The 17,299-nt window shown below is 45.3% G+C and overlaps 1 protein-coding gene across 1 annotated transcript in view; it reads left to right on the top strand.

Annotated features, from left to right (window-relative positions):
- LOC310790589 (ras-related protein Rap-1b-like) overlaps window positions 1–16,563 on the top strand; it is a 35,362-nt gene extending 18,799 nt beyond the window's left edge. The window contains exons 5-8 of the mRNA XM_083652299.1: window positions 2,973–3,113; window positions 9,561–9,704; window positions 10,722–10,818; window positions 13,122–16,563. Of these exons, the coding sequence (XP_083508425.1) occupies window positions 2,973–3,113; window positions 9,561–9,704; window positions 10,722–10,808 (372 nt within the window). The 3' untranslated portion in view covers window positions 10,809–10,818; window positions 13,122–16,563. The remainder of the gene's footprint in view (window positions 1–2,972; window positions 3,114–9,560; window positions 9,705–10,721; window positions 10,819–13,121) is intronic.
- The last annotated feature ends 736 nt before the right edge of the window (window positions 16,564–17,299 follow it).

Below are 17,299 nucleotides of genomic sequence, written 5' to 3' on the forward strand. Positions count from 1 at the left end.
TATATATAATAAATATATATATATATATATATATTATTATTATTATATATATTTTTTTTAATGGCCTGGCGGGGGCGTCGTTGGCCAGGCCTCTGTAATGGTAGGGGAAACACTGGGTTAATGCATGAGGAGGTGTCATGCATTAATTTCTGATCACCTCAAAGTGCATTAACCCGCTTATACCATGGTCTGCCAAAGAAACACAAATAAGACCATTAATTTATATTTTTATGCATTTTGCAATCAAAATTTGAAGTTTTACATAAGCCATAAATTCTGTTCTCCCGGTAACACATGTGCAACCGACTAATACCTGGAACAATCATTACCATCCCGTCAGCTTCTCATGCACTGTAAATGTCATTCACTGCTTCAGTAAATTGGACGAACCTTGGATACCATTTAGCAACGGAAGGTAATATAGTCCAAAGGGCTGAGCCAACGTTATCCTAGTAACTTTCAAAGTCAATAAAATTGTGTACGGCTGACAAACAGTAAATATAAATTACAGTATGTTTAACAACAACACAGGCTAGCTATCCAGCCATGTTATTGACCCCAAATCAATAAAAATGTTCACAAACGATAGGATTTGTCGACCAAGGAAGTTCAACAACCACAGCCTGAAGTAACGTTAGTGATTTGAATAGTGAATTGGATGTGTGATGCAATTCAGTGGTGGCCCAACGGTTAGAGAAGCGAGCTTGTGACCGGAACGTCGTCAGTTCAATCCCCGGGAAAAGGCAGCGCTTGCCCCTCCCTCATTACCACCACTGAGGTGCCCTTAACCCCAACTGCTCCAGTGGAGCTGATCAGTGGCCAGAAGATCAGACTGTGGTTGTACTGGTCAGCTTCCAGGTATGAATGTGTGTGTGATCCTGAAAAAGAGAGCATTGCTCTCAGTGAGACTCCCCCTGTATAAATAAAGGTTAAAAAAAACATCCTGTGGTGTTCATGGGCAACTGAAGTAGCACTAGGTTACTATACCGACAGTGTTGTAAATTGCTCATTTCGGGTTGATAGGCTGATGCTAGTAGCCAGTGCATTGATTTTGAAAAGGTGAACAGACTGGTTCACTGGAACTACTAGTAGGTGTACATTATCGAAAATGAATGGACACCCTGCAGCCAATCAGAATCGAGACCATGGTATAATGTCAAGATAATTACAACAGTTATGAGCAAATGCCTACGGAGCCCCTAAGTTGATCAAAAAGTGTTTTTTTTTCTTGTCTGTACCAGATAAAAAAAGGTAACCTTTTGAGACTTTAGAGTCTCTGCTGTTGCTCCATGTTAAATTATGAGACTATTCAAGAACACAGGACCTTCTTCCTGTATTCACTTTTTTGTTTCTGCCCCCGACACATCTGACCAATAAGCAGAGGGAACCTTGATACAGAGCAGAGCAAACCAACTATAGGTGTCAAAACGCCCTTAGGAGCAGTTCACTGCGATGCAGCGCCTGTCTTTCTGCCTGCCTGTCTGTCTGTTTATCTCTGACCTGTCTGTCTCTCTACTTGTCCTTTTTCTTATCAAGTTTTCTTTTTTGTTTTATCTCCCATTTTCTCCCCTATTGTACTTGGTCTATTCCCCCCGCTGTCCCAGTCATTGCTCCACCCCCTCTGCTGATCTGGGGAGAGTTGTAGACTTAAGCAATAGCTCATGACAGGCTGTGGTATATGATCATTATATTACAGGGAGCGGATAGTCCCTCCTGGCTGCCTGCATATAGAGCGACGCAGTTGCTGTGCAGTGTCGATAAGTTACAGCAGCTAGCAACACAGGCTATGTCTGGTTTAGCTAGTAAATTTGTAAGTTGGAAAAAACACTTATTGTCAACAACCGAGCAACAGATTCCAAAACCGTTGAAACAGTTTAAAAGAAAGAAACCATTGAAAGAAAGGTGACTTGTAGCTACATGTTAACAAGCTACAGTGTTTCAGTCATTCAGTGGTGTCTTGAGAGTAGTTGCTAACTAGTTGGTAACTGAACCGGCCTCAGAGCCAGATTAACACCCCCAGGGGCCCCGGGGCACTGAAGCTCCCAGGGCCCCCCCTACCCATCGTCCGGATGTTTGGATGTTTTTTCGCCATATTTAGAGGAATATCTCATTTTAAATTGACATTAGTATTATACTGTTTTGTTATTATTCCGTTTCTGAGATTCAGTTTCTCACTCACTCATAGGCGATTCTAGACTTTGCAAAGAGGTAGCACCAGCAGGATAAAGATATTAGTCTGACTGGGGGGTTTATAGGGGGGGCTGTGCCCCCCCTGGACAAAGAAATTTTGTACATTTTAAAGTAAAATGCATGAATCTGATGCACTCTGAGAGCAAAAGGAAGAGGCTAAAGGAAGAGGCTAATCTTCACATTAATATCCTCTTCACTGTGCTGTGGCTTTACAATGATGAAAAAATAATTGACATTACATTTCCAATACAAAACAGCAGAGGGTGCCGCAGCACCACAAGCACCGCCACTTCCCGCGCCCCTGGTCACCACTTGCCCACAGGCATCCAATGAGACTAAATCATCAGACTTAATCTTCTTGGAAACACATTTTATTTTGTCCTGATTGGTCTTAGATTTGTGTCATAGTTCTGTGGAGCCCAACATGAGCCCGACAAAAAAATAAAAATAAAAAATAAATAAATTTGGAGGGCCCCTTCACCCCGAGGGCCCCGGGGCACCTGCCCCGGTTGCCCTATGGTTAATCCGGCCTTGACCGGCCTGCAGCACTGGTTGAACACCCAACTCAGACGCCGAGTGATACTGAATTGTGCAAAGGAATGACGTCATAGCCGGGGTATAATTATGCTCAATACACGGCTATGAACCAATCAGATTGCTTGATTTGAAGGACCTGTTTTATAGTAGCATATGCTTCCTCCGATACATGTGCAGTGGCCAGCAGCTTCTTTTCACCTGACAGCGAGGCGTTTCACCTGTCTGTCTGCCTGTGTGTCTGTCAGGAGCAGTTCACGGCGATGAGGGACCTGTACATGAAGAACGGGCAGGGCTTTGCTTTGGTCTACTCCATCACCGCTCAGTCGACCTTCAACGACCTCCAGGACCTCCGAGAGCAGATCCTCAGAGTCAAAGACACCGAGGATGTACGACACACACACACACACACACACACACACACACACACACACACACACACACACACACACACACACACACACTTCAAAAGTCATCAAAGTGGTCCTCATTTGTGAAGATTATCTTGCTGAACACAAAGGGCTCAGTATCATAAACTGTTGTTAACCACAGACCTTATTTCAGGCATTTAAACAAAAACCCCAGACGAAGGAACCAGGCTAACTTCCGGGTTTTAGGACTCATTCCTGTGGTACTCGAGCCGGGTATCCAGCCCCATATGAATCGCAGTTGTCAGCACTCTTCATATGGGTCTGGAGTGGACGCAAGGCGTCCTGACTAGTGGGTTATTCAGGAGTCAGGACAGATACTGGGAGCGGGATGCCTGATTGGCTGGTCGGACTGGAGGGACTACCGATAACGCTTTACAGAGCGCTGCAACAACACACCTGTATGTTAAATAGCTAGCAGAGCTGAAGTACTGGTCTCGAGACCGATTTTTGGCGTCTTGGTCTCGTCTCGGGACTTGCCGTCCATATGACTCGGTCTCAGAAGTGAATGTGACTCGGACTTGAATTCTCGGTCTCGGATGAATTAAATTTACGTTACAATCAGAAGATGCCCCCGTCGGTGAGTGTGATAAGACTGGCGCAGGTCGGCACCTCAAAACACATATAGCAGTGGGGCTGAGGGTATCGGGCGAGAGACGTTACTAACTAACGTTACAGTGCGTCCTGGTGGCACACCTGGTAGCACGCGTACGACGGAGGCTCGGTCCTTCGTGCGGCCGACACGGGTTCGAATCCGACCCGAGGTCCTTTGCCGCATGTCATCCCCTCTCTCTCCCCGCCTTTCTTGTCTGCCTACTATCCTATCTAAATAAAGGCGAAATGCCCAAAAAATAATCTTAAAGAAAACCACAACTAACTAACGTTACAGATAATGTCCAGGAAAAACACACAGGCTGCCAAACGGACTGCAAAATGACAGTAACTTTTCAGGACTCAGGAATATTGGCTATAAAGCAGTAGGATTCACTTACTATGAATGAAGCTGCTGGTTGTGCCAGATATCAGTCATCACAGACAGATGATCGCTATACATCCACTGGTGTTATTCCCTGGTTACTGATGTTAACAACTTATTGCAAAAACGAATACAAAGCTTTACTAGAAGGCACAGATACATGGTGGCTTCTCATTTCAACAAATTAACGTAACTTTAAGATAGCTGCACTTGGGCTAGTCTGTTTTATTTTTCCCCTCAAAGCAAAGATAGATAGTCAAGTCAAGTCAAGTTTATTTGTATAGCCCTAATTCACAAGCATGTCCCAGAGGGCTTCACACAAAATATGTCTAGCTAATTCTAGCTGACACAACAGTAGCAAATTACAGTAGTAATGATAACACATTGAACAATTGATGAAATATAGAAAATATAGAAATATAGGAGAGAGCGGAGGAGAGAGCAGGAGAACGGAGGGAGAGCAGGGGGAATGCGAGAGAGGAGAGAGCAGGAAAAGTGATGAGGTGGGGAGGGAATGGGAAATGTTGGGGAGTATAGGAGGTGGGGAAGGAGCAGGGGAAGGGGGAAAGAGGAGCTAGAGCAGGAGGGGGGAGGGATAGCGGGGGATGTGGGGGAGGAGAGAGCAGGGAGAGGGAGGAAGTGGGGAGAGAATGGGAAATGTGGGTGAGGAGAGAACAGAGAAGGAGAGGTGGGGAAGGAGCAGGGGAAGTGGGAAAGAAAGAGAATGGGTGCCATGCTTTAAAATAGGATGGATGCCATGCTTTAGAATAGTGGGGGGGGAGAGTTCAGGAAGGGGAGGAGGTGGGGAGGGAGAGCAGGGGGAGTATGAGAGAGTATATGGAGAGAACAGGGAAAGGAGGGCTAGCTGACACAACAGTAGCAAATTACAGTAGTAATAATAACACATCAAACAATCATATAGAGAAATATAGAAAATATGGAAATATAGGATAGAACGGGTGCCACGCTTTAGGGTAGAATGGGTGCCATGGTTTAGAATAGTGGCGGAATAGTGGGAGAGGATAGAATGGGTGCCATGCTTTGGAGTAGAATGGGTGCCATGCTTTAGAATAGTGGGGGAGGAGAGATCAGGAAAGGGAGGAGGTGGGGAGGGTGCAGGGGAGGGAGAGCAGGGGGAATGTGAGAGAGGAGAGAGCAGGAAGTGGCAGGGAATGGGGAATGTTGGGGAGGGGAGGGGAAGGGAGAAAGAGGAGAGAGCAGGAGAAGGGAGTGGGAGAGCGGGGGGTGTGGGGGAGGAGAGAGCATGATGTCTGATGGGTGTAAAGAGATCCACAGACAAACACTTAAGACAATCCTATATGATTTCAGATCGCTTTAGAAGTGACCATGTCTTGTCGAGGAAAACAAACAGTGCTGTGTATTTGTTCCTCTCTCTCCTCACTCTTGGTGGAATGCCACTGAAAGGAAGATAGGCTAAGTCCACTTAAGTTGCAACCACTGAGTGGAACAACCTATTAGCCTTCAGTTATACGTTTTTTGGCGCAGAATAATAATAATAATAATAGTTTGGATTTATTTTGGATTTGGATTGTTAGGCCTTTCAAGACACTCAAAGCGCTTCACATATCAGGGGAGGGAGGGGGAGGGAACTCAACTCATCCACCACCGATGTGTAGCACCCACCTGGGTGATGCATGGTCAGTTTGCACCAGAACGCTCACCACACATCAGCTATCACGGTGGAGAGTTTAGGACTGAATGTGACAATTAAGTAACGAGGAATGATTAAGTGGCCATGTAAAGCCAGTAATGTAATGCAGGATCAACTGGTGCAGAATCGTCAAAGTTGTCCTGCTTTGCTACTGTGATTGGTCAAAAAGTTTGATGATTGACAACAGACAGCAACCAATCAGTTGGGGCTGAAAAATATGTCACCGAATCAGTGGCTTGCGTGGTTACACCCTGCCTTTTCAAAAAAAAAACACTCCGAAGATCGACCTCCATTCTTCGTAATGGAGGGGTTTTCCCTTTTTTTTAAAGGCACCGCTATTCAGAATGGGGACATCCCCTCCATTTCGAAACCCCCCCACTCCGAAATTGATTTTCAAGTCCATATTTCTCTGAGTTTCCTGCATCAAACACTGCAACTCATTGTTTTTTATTGAAAAGATGCATAGGCGGTGCTAGACCATCGGGAATGGGGAAGCTAAATTTCCTCCGATTTTCATAAAACAAAATCATCATCTTGCTAATATGACTCAATGAACCTTATTCAACTGTCAGCATTTGACTCAAAGTTACAATTCATTTTTTTCAAACACTTTTCACGGTATGAATGTGGGCGTGTCTAACAGCTCACCTTTAGATGTGTAGAAAACATAATTTATGATTAGATCCTGTCGGCGTAAAAATAATCAGTTGAATATGCTGCTGTGGAACAGATCCTTGCACTCTCGGATTACGCATTTGACAAATTTAATATACGCGGTTAATTAGAGTGTGCATTGTCAAGGTGTAGCCTATTTCTTTGCGGAGTGGGGGAGAAAGCAAGCGGGACAGCTGTGCCCAGTCCCTGAGCAGCGGCTTGCGCGATTCTGAACAACACAGAGTGCAAACATGTCTGTGATCCACAGCTGATTTTAGGATGTATCCAACGTTCACATTCCTGTATCTGTCTGAATGCAGCAGGCTCGTATTTACTGCTATAGCGAAATTATATGAAGACAGTGACATATAATAAATAAAACAATGAGTTGAAACGTTTATTTCAAGCTGCAGGAATGCAGGAAACTCGGAGAAATATGGACTTGAAAATCAATTTCGGAGTGGGGGGGTTTCGGAGTGGGGGGGTTTCTGAGTGGGGGTTGTCGGAACGGTGGTGTTTCGGAATGGAAGGCGGTCCCCGGCTTGCGTCTAGACCTAGCCTCGACGCGAGGCTCAGCCTTCATTCTTAATTCTGAGTCTTGAAGGAGCACCCCGGTAGGGAGTTGCAGGCTCTGCTAAAATGCCTGTACGCTACATACACGTTACAATCACAATAAAATAGTACCTACCTCACGCACAAGGGTGTTATCGGAGGCTCCAAGTGGGTCCGCCATCTTGGACGGCTACATACGGCAAACACCACTTGCACAAACCCACATTAGAGTTGAGTTTGACACTACTCTCGATTTGCAACACACATGCAATATTTTAACTCCATAGAGTTATGCTAAAAGCGTTAGCGATCTAAAATCCGCCGGCTGCAATTGAGTTTTTACTAAAAGTATTACAGTTAGCTCTCTGAACTCATTATTTTGGTTGGTTATGAATTAAATTGTGATTGTGAAACTGAAGTGAACTGCCTATGTTGTACAACAGAAGTTTGTGAATTGGAGCATTAAAGCTGCATTCAGTGATGTTTTTGTGTTAAAATAAGTGTTAAATGGCTCTATATTCTGACAGCAATCACTGAAATAGAGTGTTTGGTCAGTGACTTGGAACGCCCAGCCCCCCACTGTCCTCTATCTCTCTCCTGTAGTCCTGCAGGCTGGGCGGACCTATCTCCACAAGCGTAACTCATAGAGACTCGGATGGCAGGGTTGGATTTGGGGTGAAAAAATACATATAGTCATTTAGAGGCATCGCAATATGACCTTTGGTTGAATGAATGAATTAATGACTTTATTTTGGATAATGCAGACAAACATCCAAGGGATGACATGAAAAGTGTTAACACTTGTTTCCATCATGGTCCCTGGTCTTATAAAAACATGACATACAATTACATAAAAACATCATGTAGACTAGGGATGTTCATTTTGAAAAATTTCCATAATCGAAAATCGGGAAAATTAACGATCAATTATCGATTATCGATCATATTAATAATAATTAATATGATAATATATTTTTTTTATATATATATATATATATATATATATATATATATATATATATATATATATATATATATATATATATATATTTTACAAAATGAATGCCTATGGCAGAAAATACGAAAGACAACGTGTTCTCCTCAATGAACTCTTTATTTCAATGTGTCTCCTCTCCAACACTCTGCTGTCCCCGGCGCATGCCGGTGTGAATTCCCCATGTTTAAAACAGTTTTGTTGGCACAAAGGCCCGTGCCCAGCCAGAAAACTAGAGACTATATGAAGCTCCACCTCACGTTAGTCGGCTGTGCAATGGAGTGGGGCGAGGAGGAACGAATTCCACCCAAACCTAGTCCGCAAAAAAAATAAAAATAATAATAATAATAATAATAATAACAATAATCGATAAAAATTCCACATGATCGATTCAATTCCTTAACGATCAATAATTGATTTTCGATAATTGATGAACATCCCTAATGTAGACAGTACAGATCAATCAAAAAGGAACAAGAGACATAAACCAACATACTATAATACCGGAAGACTCATGTTACTCTAATTTGCTCAATAAGTATTTCTTCCGAAGTTTTTTTAAAACTATTCAGAGAGTTAGCAAACTTATTTGGGATCTTAATCCACTCCTCTCCCCCCGTATAGACAAATTAATTCTTCCTACTTTGCTCTTCAAATTGGGCAGTTTCAAATCTGCTACACTGCACTTGTGTTCTGGCTATGGATGTCACAAACATACTGGAAGTACTTGGTGAAGTAATTAGGACAAAGGCCATGTAATATTTTATAAACCATGATAAGTTTCAACTGTTGTACTCTGTTCTACGGGGAGCCAATTCAAATCTATACAATGAGATGGACTAATGTGCTGAGGTCAAGGATGACCCTCATTAATTCATTTTGGGCTTTTTGAAGCCTGTGTTTAGATTTGTTTTGTTATGCTACTGTACCAGGATAAACAGGTGTAGTCATACTGACATTGAATTAAGGACAATCAGAGAAATGTTGACATTTTCTGGAAAACGGAAGGTCAGATTGTGATGGACTATACTGTATGTATTTTTTCACCCCGAATCCAATGCCGCCATCCGCGAGTCTCTACGAGTTACGGTTGCGGACATACGCTCGCCCTGCATGCAGGACTACAGGAGAGAGATAGAGGACAGTGGGGGGTTGGGGGTTCCAAGTCACTGACCAAACACTCTATTTCAGTGATTGCTGTCAGAATATCGAGCCAGTTAACACTTATTTTAACACAAAAACATCGCTGAATGCAACTTTAAGTTGATTTCATGCCCGATTTGCGTCAAATTGGGTAGTGTCACACACAACTGTAATGTGGTTTTTCCACATGGTGTTGCCGTGTGTAGCTGTCCAAGATGGCAGACCCGCTCGCGGCAGGTTCTGGCCAGCATATTCAGGTTCTCCTGGTCCTGGATGTAATGTTATGTTAATATCCAGGTTCCTATGATCCTGGTTGTAAAGTTATGTTGTTATTCAGGTTCCTATGATCCTGGTTGTAAAGTTATGTTGTTATTCAGGTTCCTATGATCCTGGTTGTAAAGTTATGTTGTTATTCAGGTTCCTATGATCCTGGTTGGTAATAAGTGTGACCTGGAGGCGGAGCGGGTGGTGGGGAAGGAGTCGGGCGTCGGCCTTGCCCGTCAGTGGAACTCCTGTGCCTTCCTGGAGACCTCAGCCAAGAGCAAGATCAACGTGAATGAGGTGCACACACACACACATGCACATGCGCGCACAAATGCACACGCACACACAAACAAATGTTACCAGTTTCCTATTATTTTTCTTACAACAGCAACCATAGTAGCAGTTAAAGTAATATAGAAGAGTGTGTGTGTGTGTGTGTGTGTGTGTGTGTGTGTGTGTGTGTGTGTGTGTGTGTGTGTGTGTGTGTGTGTGTGTGTGTGTGTGTGTGTGTGCGCATGGCTGTAGCCAGGATTTGAGGAATACAGAGGTCATTTTAAAATGCTTCTGATGCACTTTGAGTGCAAAATTAAAGGGCTAGATCTATAAGAACTACACACATCATATTAGATTAATATAATATTTACTGTGCTGTTGCTTTGAAAAATGAAACAACTTTGAAAGGTGCTGGGTTAGATACAAATTCAGTAGAAATAATAATAGAACCCACACACACTTATGCTCTAAAGAATGCTTTACTTCTGTGTGCGGGTTCTATTATTATTTGTAATGTGCTGTTGCTTTACAATGAAACAAAAAATAAAGTACAAACGCAAGTAGAACAAACACTCACATCACAGTGTTCAAATTTTACAATCTGTGGAAGCAATTAAGCATTTTTCAATAAAAGGTGAAACAACACAGATACTGTATGATGGTTTATAGTGGGACTTCCATGCCTGCCCCATTCACTTCAATACAACTGTCCCCAAAGTCTAGCCCCAATGCAAAATTTTAACGCTGTGATGAGAGTGATGTCTCTTCCTTATATAGCACACAAGGAATAAGAAGCAAATTTTGCATTTCTGATCACCTATGTCCTATATCATGTTATTTAAAACATGAATGACTGATGAATAGATCTGGGGCCCGGTGCAATTTTTCTAAAAGAAGAAGGAGAAAAAAAAAGTAGGTCATGACCTCGGTGTTCTCAATGGTAGTTACGGCCATGTGTGTGTTGTATAAAGCTCAGATGTACGTCGCTTTGGATAAAAGCGTCTGCTAAGTGAAATTGTAACATTGTGTGTGTCTGTGTAGATCTTCTACGACCTGGTGCGGCAGATCAACAGGAAGAGTCCGGCTCCAGGGAAACCTGGCAAAAGGTCCAACTGTCAGCTCCTCTAGTGCCAGACAGGTGAGCCATGCTGCCTTCAGGGTCAGCTCCTCTAGTGCCAGACAGGTGAGCCATGCTGCCTTCAGGGTCAGCTCCTCTAGTGCCAGACAGGTGAGCCATGCTGCCTTCAGGGTCAGCTCCTCTAGTGCCAGACAGGTGAGCCATGCTGCCTTCAGGGTCAGCTCCTCTAGTGCCAGACAGGTGAGCCATGCTGCCTTCAGGGTCAGCTCCTCTAGTGCCAGACAGGTGAGCCATGCTGCCTTCAGGTTCAGCTCCTCTAGTGCCAGACAGGTGAGCCATGCTGCCTTCAGGGTCAGCTCCTCTAGTGCCAGACAGGTGAGCCATGCTGCCTTCAGGGTCAGCTCCTCTAGTGCCAGACAGGTGAGCCATGCTGCCTTCAGGTTCAGCTCCTCTAGTGCCAGACAGGTGAGCCATGCTGCCTTCAGGGTCAGCTCCTCTAGTGCCAGACAGGTGAGCCATGCTGCCTTCAGGGTCAGCTCCTCTAGTGCCAGACAGGTGAGCCATGCTGCCTTCAGGTTCAGCTCCTCTAGTGCCAGACAGGTGAGCCATGCTGCCTTCAGGGTCAGCTCCTCTAGTGCCAGACAGGTGAGCCATGCTGCCTTCAGGGTCAGCTCCTCTAGTGCCAGACAGGTGAGCCATGCTGCCTTCAGGGACCTGTCAGCTCCTCTAATGACAGACAGGTGAGCCATGCTGCCTTCAGGGTCAGCTCCTCTAGTGACAGACAGGTGAGTCAAGTTTATTTGTATAGCCCTAATTCACAAGCATGTCTCAGAGGAATTCATATGTCTAGCTAAATCTAGCTGACACAACAATAACAATTACAGTAGTAATAATAACAACATGATTGACCATATGATAGAGACAGAAAGAGAGGGAGAAAGGGGGAGGGAAATGTGGGGGAGGAGAGAGCAGGGAAAGGGAGGAGGTGGGGAGGGAACAGGGGAATGTGGGGGAGGAGAGAGCAGGGAAAGGGAGGAGGTGGGGAGGGAACAGGGGAATGTGGGGGAGGAGAGAGCAGGGAAAGGGAGGGGGTGGGGAGGGGGAAGGAGAGATTAGGGAAAGGGAGGAGGTGGGGAGGGAACGGGGAATGTGGGGGAGGAGACGAGAGAGCAGGGAAAGGGAGGAGGTGGGGAGGGAGAGCCATGCTGCCTTCATGTCAGCTCCTCTAATGACAGGCAGGTGAGCGATGCTGCCTTCAGGGTCAGCTCCTAGTGACAGACAGGTGATCCATGCTGCCTTCAGGGACCTGTCAGCTCCTCTAGTGACAGACAGGTGAGCCATGCTGTTCAGGGTCGCCTTCTCTAGTAACAGACAGGTGAGCCATGCTGCCTTCAGTGACCTGTCAGCTCCTCTAATGACAAACAGGTGACAGTTGAGCCATGTTGCCTTCAGGGTCAGCTCCTCTAGTCACAGACAGGTGAGCCACACTGCCTTCAGGGTCAGCTCCTAGTGACAGACAGGTGATCCATGCTGCCTTCAGGGACCTGTCAGCTCCTCTAGTCACAGACAGGTGAGCCACACTGCCTTCAGGAACCTGTCAGCTCCTCTAGTGACAGACAGGTGATCCATGCTGCCTTCAGGGACCTGTCAGCTCCTCTAGTGACAGACAGGTGGTCCATGTTGCCTTCAGGGTCAGCTCCTCTAGTGACAGACAGGTGAGCCATGCTGCCTTCAGGAACCTGTCAGCTCCTCTAGTCACAGACAGGTGAGCCACACTGCCTTCAGGAACCTGTCAGCTCTTCTAGCGACAAGCAGGTGCCACGCTGCCTTCAGGGGCTGCTGGAAACCTCACCCATCCCTGCCAGAGACTGTATAAAAATATAGACCATGACATTACCCATTGGTTTATGGACTCCAGTTTTGAAGCCTCTAGTTTGGCATTTTGACTGTCGCCATCTTGGTTGTTTGGAGCCAGAAGCGCGAGTCCAAGTTTTCCCCACAGAGCTGCAGCTCCGCCTGCTATTGGTCCATGATTGTCGAGCTGCGCGATCACTGGACCTGTCAATCACGCCCTAAAACATAGTCTCCTTTATCGTCTATTTGACTCTAAACGGGACCATGATTGACTAAATGATCATGCTGTATTGAAGAAGACTGCAGGCCATTCGAAAGAATGCAGGTTTAAGTTACTTCTGCATTGGCTTCACAAACGGAGCTACTGTATGAGCAAGCCCACTGTTTCTGATATATCTGATAGCACAAGGCACCATTCTGCTTGTTAGTCAACCACACTGTCTCTCTCTGTCTCCCTCTCTGTCTCTCTCTCCCACTCTATCTCTCTCCCCCTCTCTCTCTCTCTCTAGGTGTTTGCCCACCTGACCAACCAACCAACCAACCAATCACAGGACATCTTCCAGCTGGCCATGCCCCTTAACACACAACATCGTTAGGATCAGCTTACTGTTGCCTTGGAAACATTAACCCCAAACCAGACTGGAGATGATTGCTCTGTCCATTCAACTACACTTGCTAGCCCTTGCCTGCTGGGGGCGGGACTTCCTGTGTTCTCTTCTTCTGTCTTTTTTTTTGTTTGCTGACAGCAGACCAGAGCCAAGCCCACCTTACTGTCAGCCATGTTGGCTCCGTAGTCCCGCTCCATGCTGTTGCCGTAGTAACAGGTGATTCTGTTGCCATCGTGACGGTTCTAATTTCGCAGTAGCCTGACTGTGTGTGTGTGTGTGTGGCTCGGCCCGCTCGGGGCAACCTGTGGAAACGTACAGTCATTATTATTGTTCTGATTCTGTGTGAAAAGTCATTTCATGTTTTCGGGGGGTGGGGGGCAAGCTCACCGCCCACTCAGTTGAACACGTTAGCATCATTAGCATGTTTTTCAAGAAATGAATGGGTGCTGCTAGCTCATTAGCCTGCAGCTAATGGAATGTGTTGGAATGCTAATGATGCTAACGATGCTAACACCAAGTTCATTTCAAAACGCTATGCTGCTCATGTTGGGTTCAGACAGCAGACCGGCGTTAGTGTTCATCACCTGTGTGTGTCTGTGTCTGTGTGTGTGTGTGTGTGTGCACGCATGTGCAGCCCAGGTGGAACAAAAGTGCATTCCATTTACATTTCCATTTAGAGTGGGACAGCCAGCAAGACGGACGGCTCCTTTTCTATATTATTAACCACATTATTACATTATTATTATTATTATTATTATTATTATTATTATTATTATTATTATTATTAAACTCATGGGGCCGGTCTTATCCACAGCACAGCATGTCTTAAAGGGAAACTGGTTGAACTTCTCCTTTAACTGCTGAGAACAGAAGCAGCATCACCGTGTTCGTGCTGCATGCTAACATGCTAAAGGTGTTTTCACACTGTAAGCGACACTCTGCCTGTGACCGGCAGCATCTCACTGCACTCCTCATGTGAACAGACAGAAAAGTAACCACTAGTAGTTTGCACAAATCAAATCAATTTAAGATCTTCTCCTAAGCCCCCCTCCAGTCAGTGTTTCTACCTGTTTAACGGTTAATGTTCTTCTTCAAATGGTCTATGAGCGCCTGCTGGATAGTCACACATCTGATTCTGTGCTACGCTATTGCGTAAGCTACACCCGGAAAAACATTGTAAGCTACAGTACATCCAGAAAAACTAAGCTACACCCAGAAGAACAGTGTAAGCTACACCCAGAAAAACAGTGTAAAAATAGAGGGCACCATTGAAATCAGCGTGACTCATAATGGTTGCCTGCCCGCTCACCTCTCATTGAAAATGAATTACTAGGTGGGTCAATTGCTCCACATTTGAAAGGACCTTAAAGGGACACTGCCATTTTTCAACCAGCTATGTATCATTACAATATCAGTAGTATATCATAAAACTTCAAACCTTAATTTAGTTTGGCAGTTTTTGAGACTGGATCAGAGTTAAATTGTGGACCAGTGGTGTCATTCAGGTACAAATGACATTACTGGTCCACACCTTAACTCAAGTCAACTCTCAATACCTGTCAAACTAAATGAATGACTGCAAAACTGTTTACAGTTTTCTGATATACTGTACTACTGATGTTGTAATGATAAAAAGCTGGTTGAAAACGGGCGGACTGTTCCTTTAACACTGTTGACTGGATGCTAAGTGTTAGCATGCAGCATAAGGAGAAGTTTGATGTTTTCCTTGAACAGCAGGGGGAGGAGCCAGTCCAAGCACCGCCCCTCCCTGCTGGGTCACATGACATGACATGCTGTGTTGCCTGGCGGTGACTATTCCCCCGTCTGTTGAGTACCGCAGGAATTTGTCTGGAAAAGACCTCAATGTTAGCACTTCCTGTTCCCTTGTCTGGAAGTCAATGGGATTTTTGTATGAGGGTTAAATGCCTATTCTTTGGTTTGTGCCGTTCTCTGTGGGTCAGCTGTCTGTACTGGGAGGGGCGTCGTGACCAGGGGGCGTGGCCTGTACTGGGAGGGGCGTCGTGACCAGGGGGCGTGGCCTGTACTGGGAGGGGTGAGGTGACCAGGGGGCGTGGCCTGTACTGGGAGGGGTGAGGTGACTGGGACATGGCCTGTGAAGCAGCAGCTACAGACATCTTGTTAAGTGTTAACCAGAGTTTTGTGTGAATGCCAGGATGTTCTAGCCTGGTTCCAGACCTTAGACTCCGCCCACTCCACGGAGTTGAGTGTGGCTGCTCTTGGTCTGGCATCGTCATATGCAAATGCATTTTCACCGGGTTTACTAACCCTCCAAGCCAATGAGCGCTGAGTGGGACTAACGATTGGCCAATCAGCGTCAATAAACAGCCCAACGGGCGGGACCAGCCGTTGTCAGGTGTGGTTGTCAAGACTGTGCCAAGGAGTAAACAACAATGGCTACAGCCGTTGCCTGCTGTCGAGGCTGTTTTAAATTGATTATAAGTAGCCTACAAATTACTTTGAAACCTGAACGGCACACTGCTTGCAGGGCATTTATTCAAAGGGGAGATGGTTGTTTTTTTAACGTTCGCCCGACTGGAATAACACATAAGATTCATGCGGATGTTGGACTTGGTCTTTAGTGATTGGTTGGAATTCCCCTGGGCGGATCCTGTCATAGAAATAACTCAGAGTGCAATCTCAGACTAGAAGATGGAAATGAGTGTACGAGTTGACAATTCAGTCTGATTTCAGGCTAAGGATGTTCAGCTGCCCTGTTAGAGCAGAGACTGAATACAATGGTCGTCCTGCCTGGCCAGTCACCAGAATCAAATGTTACCATGTTACGGATACGTTGAATCCCAAAGTTTGTGACCCAAAAAGATTCGAAGTCGAAAAACTCCACCCCTCACTCAACGCCTTTACTGGTCGCCGCGCTATTTCAATAACAGACTGTTATTTACACGACCACTGGAGGACTAGGCATTGATATACATGTATCTACAAATGTTGATATGCAACATATTTTAGGTTTAGAAACGTTGAGATTGAACATGTGGTTTACAGAAACGTAACCTGCCAACATTTTATTCTGGTGAGTGGTGACTCGGCTGGCACACGCTGTAACTCCTGGTCAGTATACAGTAGTGGTTTTCCTGTAGCATGTGTGGTGCGATGTCATGATGATGTCACGGTGATGTCACGGGGGTGCTATGCAGTGATGCAGCATGGTGAAGCAGGAGGCCTGTGCTCAGTGTGCATGCTCACAGCAAACAGCATGTTTTAAGAGCTGCTGCTTCCAGACTGCTTCTCTCTCTCCTGTGAACTGGAGACTGACTGGTCTGCTCCCAGTACAGAGAGGAGGCTCACAGCAGCTTTTGGGGTGTGTGGGTGTGTGTGGTGTGGTGGTGGGGGGGGGGGGGGGGGTTGAAGCCAAATGTAAACTAAAACTAAAAAGCCTTAAATGAATAAAAGTGGTGCAATTTTGTAACAAGAGACCTGAAGAGTGGAGTCAATCTGACAGAAATAATCTAGTAGATAGATGTCGCCCCCTGCTGGCTGACTTCAGATTTGTCTATATAAACTTTCACTACAGACTGGATCAAAGTAGCCAATGTTAGAAACCTGACACCTATAGTCCCTTTTCACAGCAACCGTTTTGCAGTGGTTAAGCAGGAAGTAAATCAGGTGTAACCAATAGCATTAATGAGGGCTCTGGCACTGGACACACAACCACCTAAATGGAATGGAACCTGGTATTGGTTCCCCCTGCTTTACCACCTCAAAAGGGTTGCTGTGAAAAGGGTCTGGAACCTGACAGAGCTGGGCTGAAGGACATAATGGTTAAAAAACTAAACAAACCAACTCCTCAACAAACTCATCTCTTTCCGATGAGATGTCAGAGTCAATGTTCACTCAGATATCACAACCTGCTCTCCTCTTCACAAATGACAGTTTAATGAAATGTCAACTCTGTACCAAATCAATATTGTGAATCAGCAGGAGAAATAGGCTACTGCAAACAAAAACACATTCAAATCACCAGAAAGGCCAAATACTGAGAAACGGGTGCATTTAATCGTTTATTTAGTTTATTCATTTTAAACACGCGGCACAGGAAA

Source organism: Poromitra crassiceps (genome assembly GCF_964638095.1).
Source record: "Poromitra crassiceps genome assembly, chromosome: 2".
Taxonomy (NCBI): Eukaryota; Metazoa; Chordata; class Actinopteri; order Beryciformes; family Melamphaidae; genus Poromitra; species Poromitra crassiceps.